Source organism: Diaporthe amygdali, assembly GCF_026229845.1.
Source record: "Diaporthe amygdali strain CAA958 chromosome Unknown NODE_3_length_2959817_cov_65_330692, whole genome shotgun sequence".
Lineage (NCBI taxonomy): Eukaryota > Fungi > Ascomycota > Sordariomycetes > Diaporthales > Diaporthaceae > Diaporthe > Diaporthe amygdali.
Window position 1 is genome coordinate 1,907,161 of NW_026517023.1, and position 12,780 is coordinate 1,919,940.

General features: G+C 53.8%; 3 protein-coding genes across 3 annotated transcripts; 1 reads left to right on the plus strand and 2 right to left on the minus strand.

Annotated features, from left to right (window-relative positions):
• Positions 1-241: 241 nt before the first annotated feature.
• On the plus strand, positions 242-1,350 carry J7T55_002977 (uncharacterized protein; the record flags this gene model as incomplete). The annotated part of the gene is made up of 2 exons (XM_053138108.1): positions 242-476; positions 587-1,350. 2 exons carry the CDS (start codon positions 242-244, stop codon positions 1,348-1,350), a joined length of 999 nt encoding a protein of 332 aa, XP_052998845.1.
• Positions 1,351-2,463: 1,113 nt separating this feature from the next.
• Positions 2,464-3,781, minus strand: J7T55_002978 (proteinase; the record flags this gene model as incomplete). Its single annotated transcript, XM_053138109.1, has 2 exons — positions 2,464-3,027; positions 3,086-3,781. The coding sequence occupies 2 exons, from the start codon at positions 3,779-3,781 to the stop codon at positions 2,464-2,466; spliced, it is 1,260 nt and encodes a 419-aa protein (XP_052998846.1).
• Positions 3,782-9,532: 5,751 nt separating this feature from the next.
• On the minus strand, positions 9,533-12,780 carry J7T55_002979 (uncharacterized protein; the record flags this gene model as incomplete). The annotated part of the gene is made up of 9 exons (XM_053138110.1): positions 9,533-9,771; positions 9,850-9,869; positions 9,937-10,463; positions 10,516-11,069; positions 11,128-11,409; positions 11,463-11,816; positions 11,885-12,469; positions 12,555-12,599; positions 12,678-12,780. The coding sequence occupies 9 exons, from the start codon at positions 12,778-12,780 to the stop codon at positions 9,533-9,535; spliced, it is 2,709 nt and encodes a 902-aa protein (XP_052998847.1).

Sequence of the window (12,780 nt, forward strand, 5' to 3'; positions counted from 1 at the left end):
GTACCTCGGTACCTAATGGAACCATGACCTCACCTCCCGCTCAGCGTCTAGGGAGCTTTCGTCCCATCCAAACCGAGCTCCACGGTCCTTCACAAGTTCAACCAACAGAATGATCCGAAGTCCACCATCACGATGATTCTCGAAAGCTGCTTGCAGTAGCCCAGACGCCACACGACGCACGACGCGCTTCTGCACGCACAGCAGTGCGCACTCGTCGAAGCACAAGCACGGCTACGCAGACATGGCGCCAATCCGACGATACCTCAAGATCTCCAAGTACTCGGTGCTTGAGTGCCGGATCTATCTCGACAATCCTGCTTTGGCACACTCCTGGCTGCTCAACCCGCGCAACCCGATCTTGCCCAGGGTTATTGCCAGTGTACGACCCTTGGTACTCCCCAAGCTCCGTGAAGAACGGGAGCGCAGCCGCAAGAAGAGCACCAAAAAGCGTGGCATCAAGGATATCGTGGTCGAGGGTGCGTCCCCTTTCTTTGTTTGAAACATTCTCAGCCATCTATTTGCGGCGCAGACTACTGCGTAGGTTGCGAAACATTCTTGCCAATGCTGATCACCATGCGCTTCCCAGACGATTTCGAGGTGTCCATTTTCTTGACCGAGACAAGCACCCGCCACTCGCTGCTCTACAAACACAAGCACTTCCGCGACAAGACACAGACAAAGCTGACATCAAACTCGACCAAGCTCACGGGTGCGTCCCGAGAACTACCCATCAATGTCGAGGAACCGGCCGAAGATGCCGAACAGGTGACAGTAGTGCGCGAGGAGGGGGACGATGACGCGGTGGCTCTCTTTGACATCCCGACTATGGACGAAGGTGAAACAATAACAGCACCCGTCGGCTCGCCACCATTAATGCGACCATCGAAACGCCGCCGCGGGAGGGGCGCAGGGCTACCCAGGGACGACGACGACGACGACGACGACGACGGCGCCGAACACGATGCCGGATTACTGATTTCGGACGAAGAGGAGGGCGACGACAACCTGTTCGTAGACGATGAAAACTCAGACGGCTCGGCAACGGCACCGCCTCCGGCCAAGCGTCGCAAGGACGACGCTAGCCCTGCCCAACACGAAGCTCTACGGGACGACAAGAAGAAGCTAGCAATGGACATATCGTACGAGGGGTTTTCAATCTACGGCCGTGTTCTCTGCCTCGTGGTAAAGAGGCGCGATGGTCCCAGCGCCGGAAGGAATGCGCCAGCCAAGGCCGGGCGTAGGAGCGGGCAATCGGCCGCACCCGGCGGTGGACAGGCTGTGATGGAGAATTGGATCACGTCGACGCAGATGCCCGAGGTGGCCCCAGATGAAATTCCAGGGGCGTCTTGAGGCTGTAGGTCAACTGAGACAGTTACAGGACGGAACTCGCGGTGTCTCTTGTCGGACCGAAATGTCCGCCACGGCGTCGTTCGGGCCTGGATCGTGATCTTGGGACGATAAGGCTGAGAAGTCGCATGGCTTGCAGGGTGCCTACCGCACAGTACCCACCGCACAGTACTGCATCTCATGTATAGTATGAGGCTATTTGGATCATACGAGTCCGCGCACACCAATCACTAGGCGGAAGCACTACCGCCCGTTTCCGGGATGGTGAAGCGAGACCGACATTCGATCCGATCTCGTGGAAAGTATCACTAATTCCTGTCAAGACCCTTGGCGGCACACCTGTCTTGGGCTCGTGTTGTTTGTGCCGCACATATCGTCCAATGCGCCCTGCGGATCTCGATCCACATCCTGTCAAGCCTCATTTGTTTCAATAGAGTGGAAACTAATATGGTGTGGACGGGAAGCACTGTCTCGGCCAAGGTGCGGGCGAGGACCGCGCCCCGGAATGTGGGCTGCGGAATGCACGTCATCTCGAGGCTTTCTTCGGAACTTATGTATAGCTCTCAGGGCGAGTGCACTAAGTTGGTGCCCAGCCGTTTCGAGAGATATCCCGTCCTGGTTATGCTGAAGCTAAAGCTACTAATCTGTTGGGTTATCGAAGACGGGATATACCAAGTCCCCAACTAACGGCTTGGGCTCTGTGCGCAATGACCGGCCTACCGAGGCTGTCACAAGACTGTGTTTGTTGAAGCAAGACCTCGGAGTGACCGGCTGTTAGCCTCAAGCCACGAAGATGAATGCCTCTATTCCATGCATTTGAACGGCCGGTCAGCGAAAGCCATCGAACTTTCACGTCCTCAGTATCGTGACACATTGGGTCCTAAGAAAGCAAGGTCACTTTGATGGCATCAGGTAAACCAATAATTGCTGAAAGCTGTAATTTTCCTCAATAGGTTGATAGTAACAATTGTATACACTTTCTAGTTCTAATTATATCCTCTGGTAAAGCTAGAGGTTCCCATTGTCTAGCCAGGGACTGAGAGTAGACGGCTTTTACTACACTACAGACCGACTGATGGCCTGTAATCTTCCCGGTCATTCCACGGTCAATCGGCATTAACGGCCGCTTCCATTGTTAACCAACAAGTTCGGTGATCCCATGGGGTCCGCAACGGCGCCCGGGATGGCCAGCTGGAGGATCCGGTCCGTCACCTCCTTGGGCGTCACGAGGCCGGCCTCTAGGCCCCGTAGGTAGCACACGAGCCCGGCGACGAGCGGCGAAGCCATGCTGGTGCCCGTCGCGGACCGGGAGCCCGTGTCGGACAGGTGGCTCGCGCTGACGATGTCGCGGCCGGGCGCGAAGACGTCGAGCTCCGGCCCGTAGGAGCTGCCGTAGATGCCCTCGATGATGTTGACGCGGGCGCGGTCGGGCTGTGTCATGCCGACGGTGAAGGCCTCGGGGAGCCTGGCCGGGGATGTGTCGGTGGCGGGCTGGTTGTCGTTGCCGGCTGCGACGACGGTGAGGACGCCGTCGTTGTAGGCGGCGAGGACTGCGTTGTCGAGGGCGCTGACGTTCTTGGCGCTCAGCGACATGTTCAGCACCGACTTGCCCTTGGCACCTTTAGAAGTTATATCGTTCACGGCCCATGTGAGGCCAGTGAGAATGGCCGAGGTGGAGCCCTGGGAGAGGTTAGTGTTTTGGCCACAATGAGTCGATGGAAAAGGAAGGGAACCTTACCGTATCGCCATCAAACACCTTCACGTCAACGACCTTGGCCTTCTTCGCAACTCCGTAGGTCTTGCCAACAATGGTGGCCGCAACATGGGTGCCGTGGCCATCAGTGTCCGAGTTCGAGCTGGTCTGCGTGGTCGATCCCGTGACACCATTGATGCCGAAGCTGGCCCTGCCCTCGAACTCCTCGTGCGACAGGCGAATGCCAGTGTCGAAGACGTACGCGGTCGTGCCCTCGCCGGCAGTCTCGTCATAGACATACTCGGTCGCACCGGCCTCGAGATGCGACAGATCCCCAAGGGACCAGATGCTGTCGGCCTGCGTCGTCAGGTCGCGCTGCCACACGCTCGACGTGCCCTCAGTCTGGTCGACGCGGATGACCTGGTCGGGCTCGACGACGAGGACCTCGTCAAGCTCCGAGATGGCCGCGAGGGTGGCGTCGTCGAAGCTGCCGCTGTAGGCGTTGAAGTCGCCGATTTGGAACGTCTTGTCGAGAGCGCCGGCAGACCCATCGCGCCGCCGGAGGAGGCTGCGCACGGTGTTATGGTGCGATGTGACGGCCTCCGGGCTCGTGCCGGGCTTGAGCTGGACGATGTACTTGCCCTCAATGAAGGCGGGATCGGCGCGGCGGTTGATGCCATTCGGTGCCGCGAGGGCGGGCACGACGGCGCCGAGGAGGTAGGCCAGTGAGGATGTCTTCATCTTGGTCGACCGGTTGGGAGAACAAGTCCTGAACTGAGCTCCCTTCATCAAGCAGAAGCCTGGCCAGCCTTGGGAGGTTAAATAAGTGCTCTTACCATGGTGGCTGTGGTAACTCCTATTATCAAGTTGGTTGAGGGATCAGGGGTAATAGCCAACTGCCGTTGCGTGATACGGAGCCGTTGTCCCAATGAAGAAGCTCGACGGTGTAAGCTGCCACGGGTAGATCCGACCCCCGGCCGTTGTCCTGACCGGCGCGGGCCCGGGACTCCGTACATGGGCCGGGTCCATTGAAACATGACCAGCGAGGCCGGATGTCATTCAGCTATCTCCAGTTGCTTGCCTGTTACTATCGCGTGCCCCTTTCAAAGTAGACTTACATGGTGAGAATCATTGTCGCTGTTTTCTATATCTTTCTCAATCTCGTATCACTCGACAGGAGAACCAATTATCCAAGGGTAAGGCAGGCCAAGACGCTGCCCACTGAAATGCGTCTTGGGTCGTATTATTACCCCGGCGACGAACTAACGACCTTCCCTATTCTTCCTAACTTGCCCCGCCAAGCCCAATGATTCCTGCGCAATCGGTCAATACCAACAAAGTAGCATTAATCAGATAAATACAGGCGCGAGCTCGTATCATTGAGATCCACTGTAACTCTACGGTCAGCTCATCCAATGTGCTGTCTTGCATAGCCAGCGGACTCTATGATATAAAATTAGAATTGGCATGGGCTGCACCACGTCGCAGAAGCTCCATTCTCTCTTTCTAGTTGTCGAGCCTGGTTTGGCTTGCACTGAGGTTTCTAGATGAACGGATCCTCAAAACATGGATGAAAAATAGGCTTTTGTAGGAATATCTTTCGAAACATCATTGCACATGTAGTATTGAGATCCTTAGAAATTGAGCGCTTGCAGCTTCAAGCAATTTCATATATGTTATGTATAGAGAATGTCATACAATGGACGTAGACGATGCTACAACGTGTCTATGGGGATAACTATAAGCTTCTAATTACAGTCAATTGAAACTGAGAGTCAGAATAATCGATAAGGAAGCCTGGTACTGGAAGGAAATACGTTTAAATGTTTGCTAAGAGCGAGGCACACAGACTTATATGCAGTCCACACAAAAAATTCATGGCAATGTAGAGGCAACAGTCTGCGGACTATAGGTTGTTTGCACCCCAACGGTCTTTGCGTGGGAATTCATTTGAAGCAAATGTAAAGAACTTTACTTGAGAACATTTAGAGCAGACACTCCGTACGGTGCCCAGGGGTATCTGCAGAAAGGATCAATATAGCCCTCATACACTCAAATAACCACTTCTTCTGTAAATGCATCCGGCAGTGATTTCCTCTAGTAGAAATCCCCAATTCTGAAGCATTTTAATGAACGATTTGGTAGCCTTTCGAAACGAAATGGCCACGGGAAGGAGCTGGGACGGAGGTAGCAAGAAGACTAAAAGGGGTTTCCAACCAGTGTTTATTTAGATTAATGATTCTGATATACAACAAAGTACCTATCCATTTGCTCACCCAGGGATAAAACATTCAGTCAACTTCACTGCCTTCCCTGAATTTCAATTACAAAATAATGAACTCACGAGTTCGATTGAGTAGAATCCTTGGTTCACACTGCGAGAAGACCTGAAATAAGAAAGAAAGTCTTTCAAAAAGCAAAGCTTTTCCGGTTAGCCAATGTCATCAAGGTACTTCGATATTGCAAAGGAACACTCTCAGAGAAGGAGCCTCTTTGAAAAATGTGACTTTGATTCCAAATCCAATCACAGCCTCAAAATCCAATTCCATTCCGTACCCACTTCTGCAATCCAAAGTCTATTTTGAATTGTTAAGAATTTGCAGAGGCCTGACAGCTTGTAGTAAATTGGAGTTCAAACCCGAAGGGTACTCAGAGTGACTATCTTGAACTAGAGACGATGGCTCCATGATCATGGAGATTGTTTCAAAGGATGTGGCTTTTACAGTGACCCCTTTGGAAGGCCACCCACGCATGCAATGGCTAATCCAACCGGCCGTACATTCTGCGACATCCTTGAAGCCCCTTCGTACACAACCGCCATATTAATACATTAATGCCATCTTACACCAGTACAGCCAAAAGCAAGCCCAGCTGCAGGTCCACCGCCTCAAAGCTCAATCTCATCCTATTCCAACCTCAACGTGCCTCGAACTGACAAAAAGCCTTTGTTCGCAATTTATGGAATGTCCACCCGCCGCAGAAGTCGCACTGGAGACGTTCGCCTTTCCTCCGCGTTACCCTTGTGGAACAGGCGGCGCATTTGTACGTGACTGGGGGGTTCCCGCCAGCGAGTCTCTCGTAGACTGGCTTTTGCAGAGTCGCGTGTTCGACCTGACGGCTGGGCGGCTGCGTAGATGAGTCCGCTCCGCTTGGGCTACTGCCCTGGGTGGTTGTTGGGACGGTGTACGCTTCGCGAGACATTCTTCGTGGGCGCGGAGGGTCTGCATACGAGTGCTTTTGATGTCGATTTCTTTGTGGGACGGGGAGGTTGATGTACACATGCTCTGGAAACGGAATGAGCTATGGCGGAGTTCAGGGATATCTATCTACTCGAACCATGTCTGTATATTTGTGTATTGAGAACGCTTGGAATGGTGGCGTTCAGTGGAGAGATATTTGTACAAAATGCCAGACACAACATACTCAAAGCTCGCCCTGATTCCGGATTCGAGAATGCCGAGGGGTTGAACGCGGACTCCTGAGATCAAAGGCATGTCTCCTCGCCTTTATTCCCACCTTCTCCTCTCCTCGTCACTTGCCATCTCAACAAACCCTTCAGCCTTATGTTTCGTCTGCAACTTAAGACTATCATAGTATCCTACCCCCAAACTTTGCCATATCCTGTCACATTGGTGCTCGGCTGGCGAGGCCAGGACATTACATACATACACACCCAGCACAGTCATGCTGAGTCATTCCAATGAGCAAGGTCGACTAGCTGTTTCCTCCGTGATCCCTACAAAAAAAGTCTCTTGGCAAATAATGCAAAAGAAAGGAAATGGTCCCGGAGAGGATCGAACTCGCGACCTTGGCATCACCGATGATTCCCATTCAGGGAATTATTAGTACCACGCTCTAACCAGCTGAGCTACGGGACCAGTTCTTGTTGGAATCTGGGAGGAAATTGAGGTATATGGAGTTGCAACTATGAAAATTTCGCTCGGGTGGGCCGGGTATCCGCCGAGATATGCAGACTAAGCCGGACGGCTAACACGGAGCGGCCGAGGGGAGATCCGTGCGTTGCATGACCCAATCAACAATGCTTACGCAATCAGGTGCCCCCTTCCAAGACCGCTGCTGCTGCTCACACATGAGCGTCTAAATGGGCAATTCCCCTCGTGATGACCACCAGTATGTGTGCTATGACAGTCAGGATGCTCTTATGGTGAGACCTCCATCTGGATTTCAGGGTCGAAGACGAAACAGTAATGTGAGGCACTTCGTGCTGAGATGAATAGCTCGAAGGGATATCAGAGATTTCCCCGTCACCCACGCCAGACATCCACGTCTAGACACAGGTCACTACAAAGTATCCCACAAGATATGAGACACTATGCTTTGAAACTATCCTGTTGCACACCACTGGAGGTTATTCTAAGTAGAGTGTTTTCTTGGAAGAGTCCAGATTGAATTACACGCAGAGGCCACACTCTGAACTGGCCAGCACTAGGGTCATCACAGCTGCGGGTAAGGAGATAGGCCGGTAGGCCGGTGAGAAGAAGCCACGGCAATTCCAAAGACGGCCATACTCCTACTCTCATGCGTACGGTCTTCTCTGTGGACTGTTACTAAACCAGGTGGCTTGATCTTCAGGGTACTTGCTTGAGGGCGGTAACACGTCCAGCCGAAGGTGTCTCCATGAGTATCTCCCACACAGGCCTTGCTGGCACAAGCAATGAACCAACCCTGTAGCCATGATAGAATTGTGGCGAGGGACTGCTGCACAGGCCGCAAGTAACCGATCACCCATCTACCTGCCAGGACCATGGGGATCCCCCGTCGATCCTGACTAGCCACCGCGAACCTCCCCCATCCTCTATGGGGCAGCTGTGGGGACCCCCCGAGAAGAGGCTAGAAAACAAACACAAGGGAAAGTCGGCACCCGAAAGGCAAAGACTAGGAGCCGCGCGCCCCATGGCAGCCTGTGCACACACACGAGGAAGCAAGAAAAAAAGGGAAAAGGGGAGGATAGGGAGGTTCAGACGACGCGTACAGAGTACAGATCTCGACACCAGGGAATGACTCGCACCTGGACGACGACTGACCAGGACTTGCTTGCCCTGGGGTATCCATTCCCATGATGTCGTGCGTGTATCTATGTCTCCTGCACGTGTCATTCGAATGACAACCCATCTTCCAACCCGGCGCCCGCGGCGGCGCGTCTGGCCTTGGGAAAACCGTACCGAAAGGGAGGGGGAGAGGGGGGGGGGGGCTGGGCCACCTGGGGAACGACAGGCCGTGAAACAACAAGCGGGACATGTATAACATTAGTAATTATACATCCACTTACCCGTAGAGATGCGCGTCTAGGAGGAAGGAGGTTGCGAAGCTTCCGGGGAAGGGGTTGCTTACCCGCTGAGGTGCCCCCGAAAAAACTCCAGCCCATTCATCGCCATGGCAGCTCGGGGGAGGCGATGGGGGTGGCGGAAAAGAGAAACAACTAATAGTCGTCGGAAGTCGTCTCTTGTTTTGCTCTATCTATAACCATGCAAGCGGGCCTGGACGCCGTGGGCACCAAGGTTTTCCCTGGGGTCATGGGTCAAACAAACAACGCTCCCTCGCGCTCTATTGCCTCCTCTCACAGAACAACATCCCAGCTGCCCCAGTGCCTCTTCGCAAAGAACAGCCGTCCCACGTGCTCAACGCGCGCGAGCCTCCTGAGTCGTCGAGGTACGAGAAACCATCATAATCCTTGGACTGGCCGTGACCTGCTCAGTACATGCAGTCTCATCCCGAAAACCAGCTCGTGTCCTCGGAGAAGGCGGGTGCGGGCGGCGTATGTACTCGGGGTGAGCTGAGGCGATCTGGCTGCAGACCAGCCCCTCAGCAACCATCTGAACAACGAGCAAGCCGAGATCTTCACAGAAGCTGGGGAGAGCTTGTCAGAGAGGCGAAGCCTACCGGCGACACTTGATGTCAGAGAAGTCAATCATCATCAGTTGCTGCTAGGTCGCGCGCCCATATGGCTAGTCCCTTTGATACTTGCGTGCGGCACTGACTGTCCCTCAGCTGGAGTCGTTCTGTTTCTGGCATCATAGTAGCTCGGACAGACCCTGTCACGATACGGTAGCAGGTGATAGTAAACCAATAAGAAACAGTGTCAGAAGCACATCGCTTCAGCGTCGTTAGATTGTTGATACAGATATTGGTTGACCACGGCAGATGGCCACCATCGAACATTCTCCCATCGTCCCTCCGAGGTATATAGTACATAGATGTTGGAATTTTGTGGTGGTATCGCAAAATCCGGACCAAATGCAGCCCATGTCCGGTTGCGCCCACTGTCGCCGAACATGGCCCCCCCCCACCTCAACCTTCCGTAAAAACGCCAGGAAATTCAAGGGACTTGCCAAATTGAGTAAATGCTTCCGAGTAATGATGAACCTCTATCAGGGCTTGATCGTGGCGCTAGATGATCAAGATAAAGTGATTGGCGTGGAAAAGAAATATGCCCCAAGTGCCGAATTATGCTTGTTGCTGTGCGAGCGTCGTCTATCTGCGTTTTGTCAGGGGTAGCCCACTGGCATCGTAGTCCCATCCCCTCTTTAACCCGCCCTCGTAGACACTGGCCACGGAGTCCTGCCACATAGCAGGAGTCACAAACGTCTGCACAGGTGCAGACGAGTATGCCTGGGAAGGTGAAATCTGGGAGGCAGCGGCAGCGGCAGCAACTGACGGCACGGTGGCGTGCACGTGTTGGATATCCTGAATCGACGGGATTTCCGTGGCACCTGAATTTGGAATACTTAGAGAGCTATTGGGAGGTGGAGCACCAGTCACTACTGGTGCAGACTGGGCTGACGGCGTACCGAATGAGTTGTTCCATTGACTAGTGGCGCAAAGTTAGTTTTGTTTGTTTCAAAATCCAGAGGTTTCACAGGTGTTTTTAAACTAACTCAAATATTCTTGTGGGATTCCACCCGGATCCCGCGTCAGAAGTCATAGGCATAGACGACTGCATTGAAGGTGCTTGCGACGAGCTGGTCTGACTGCCAGAAATCATGGGCAACTGTAGACCCGCTGGAGAGTCACTCTTCATGTCCATAGGACCCGCCGATATTGGAGGCGTAATTGGGTGCTGTCCGGGGTAACTGACTTGAGAATGCTGAACAGCGCCCTGAGTGTCGATTGTCTGCTGGTGGTGGTCCATTGATCCGCGAGGGATGGATGGCCTGTAGTTATTGGGATTAAGACGCGGCGGGGTTGGACGCGTGGTCGAGTGCGGGCTGCCGTACGGGAAGCTAGGCTTCAGCACGAAAGGCTTCCTCGTGTCGGCCGAGAAGGCCTCTCGGATAGAGTCTATTTGTTTCTGCACGTCTGGCATCGGCCATGCGTGCATAACCTTCTCTAGCACCCTCATGTGTCTCGTGAAGAACTCACGGGCGTCGGAATTCAAGTCCGGATCTGGGGAAGTGAGGGCAACCTAAACCTTGTCAGGTGACTAGAGATGTCGGATGTAGGAAAGTCAGACTTACAAGATGCAGTACAATGCATGACATTATGCAGTAAAGTGAGAAGTTGATGCCCCTCTGCATGCATTGCAGCCCATGCAGGCCAAAGGATTGCAGGGTAGCCTCTTGGAGCCTGCAGATCGTCTTCGCAGAGTTGTAGCAGAGCATCATATGGTGCTTCCATTGGCCATCCATACTGGTCGGCTCCAAGTGTGTCAGTTGCGGTCGGTGCAGTAGTATGATGCTGAGGTGGTAGTAGGAGTGCAGATTGCCGATGAACGCAGAAGACAACCACGGCGCGGACCCATCAGGAGGGTAGTTGACTGATAGATCAGCAGGGAGCTCGTCCAGCCAGGCAGTTGCATTGGGGTTGAGCTGAACGAATTCAGGATCGCAGCCCCAATCCTTGTGCTTGTGAATGCGAGAATAAACCCTGTTCATCCGTGCGATGTTGCGGACAACTCGAGCCATGTACGCAAAGTTTCGGGCGACTTGGTAGTCCTGATCGTCACCCCCTGCCAACGGACGTGGGAGCCCAAAGTCAACCGAATCGAGATCCACCGAGAGATCCGTGCGACCTATTTTGAATGTCAGTGGAGCTGCACCCATCTTCTAGGCCTAGAGATGGATATATACCTTGCGCAGACCCTATCATGGTCTCGCAGACGAAAACGGTCTGCCAAATTCGGCTCTTAAGGGCACAGTCGGCTGCAGAGGAGTTGCAAGAACGCCCGGCTTTGTGGTCCTCGAAATGCTCATCGAGACCCAGCTCCTTGCCCATTTGGACACACTGGACGATGGCCATCCAGGAACGGTAGAAATAGCCACGTCTCGGAGCTGCTTCTCTCGCCTTTAGAATGAGCAGAAGGGCCTGGATTGTGCTCAATCTAGGGGTGTCCATGAAGGAGTCGGCGTGCCCTACGGGGTGTTAGTATTCCAATGCAAACAAAACGCGTCGTCACAATACGCACTTGTTGCCAAAGCGAGCCATTGCTGTCCTTCACCTGGCTCGTCTGCAATTCTTCCAGCCAAAGCAAAGACAGCTTCCAAAACCAAAGGAGAGATCGAATCCCTGCTTGTCTGCCATTGTCGGTAGAAAGCTGACCTGTCGAGCACTGGTACGTAGGGGTGAACGTTGCTGAAGAATAGATCGAAATAATGCAACGCGGTCTCTTCGTCCGGCATCAACTCTGGTGGGATTCTGACTTTGTGCCCGGGCCCAGAGACGAGTGGTGGTAGCGAGGTCTTGTAGTCTTCGTCCTCAGGAAGAAGGGGCTCTTCCTCGGCCATTCCCTTCAGCCTGAGTCTGTGGCTCAGGTACGGCGCTTTACTGACGTTAGGAGCAGTCCGACGGTAATAAAAACAAAACAAAGCTATCTGTCAAAGAACTCACCTGTGCCTGCGTCGTTCAGCTTCAGTGTGCCAAGCAGTTCCGATAAATCCTGCTGCCCGTACTGGTCTTGGTTGTAGACCTCCGGAGGGGACTCGGGGCGCGTCGCTTGTTGCATGGGTGGCGTGGGGAAAATCGAAGGCTGCTGCGCCTGCTGTGCCTGCTGTTGTGCGTAAGAATGGTCCACAACGCCTACAGGAGCAGGGACAGTAGTATAATGGATGCCGTGCTGCGGTGAGTGATCCGGATACTGCATCGGCTGGTAGAGTCCCGACTGCTCTGAATAGCTCCCGCGGTTCGGAGCGTACATGGACGAGGACATGGACGAGGACATGGGCGAAGGGTTGGGAGCGCCAGCCATAAGGTGAGGAGGATGCATTGGCATATGCTGTCGAAAATCCTGGACTCCAAGAGTCTCGTACTCGGGGCGAGTGGGCTCGAAGACCTGAGGCTCTGCTGCACCATCGTAACCGTTGGGCCGGACGCAGTGAAGCTTCAACCGTATGCAGGCGGAGCATGGCCACGTGTTGGTGGTTGCGGCATCGCACTTAATCTTTCTTCTCCGGCAGCCCTCACAGGCTCTCATGACTGGGACAAGCAGTTAGCATCGACCGTGGCGTACGGGGCGCGATTGGATCATTCAATCGTGTCTTTTTGGGAGTGGATTCCATACCCTTGAGTCGCTTATGACGATTATGCTCATCGACGAAGACATAATCTGGAAATCAAACAGCATTAACAATCAGGCCACAAACAGACAGACCTAGTCGGTTCGGATGTGAGAGAGGAAGCGCACTCTTTTGTGTTTCCCTCGGCTGGTATGGTTGGGGCGCGAAGCTGAAGTTGGTCATTTGGGAGCTCTGCGGGAGCAGCCGCCTGGCGGATGGATCGCCCGACAT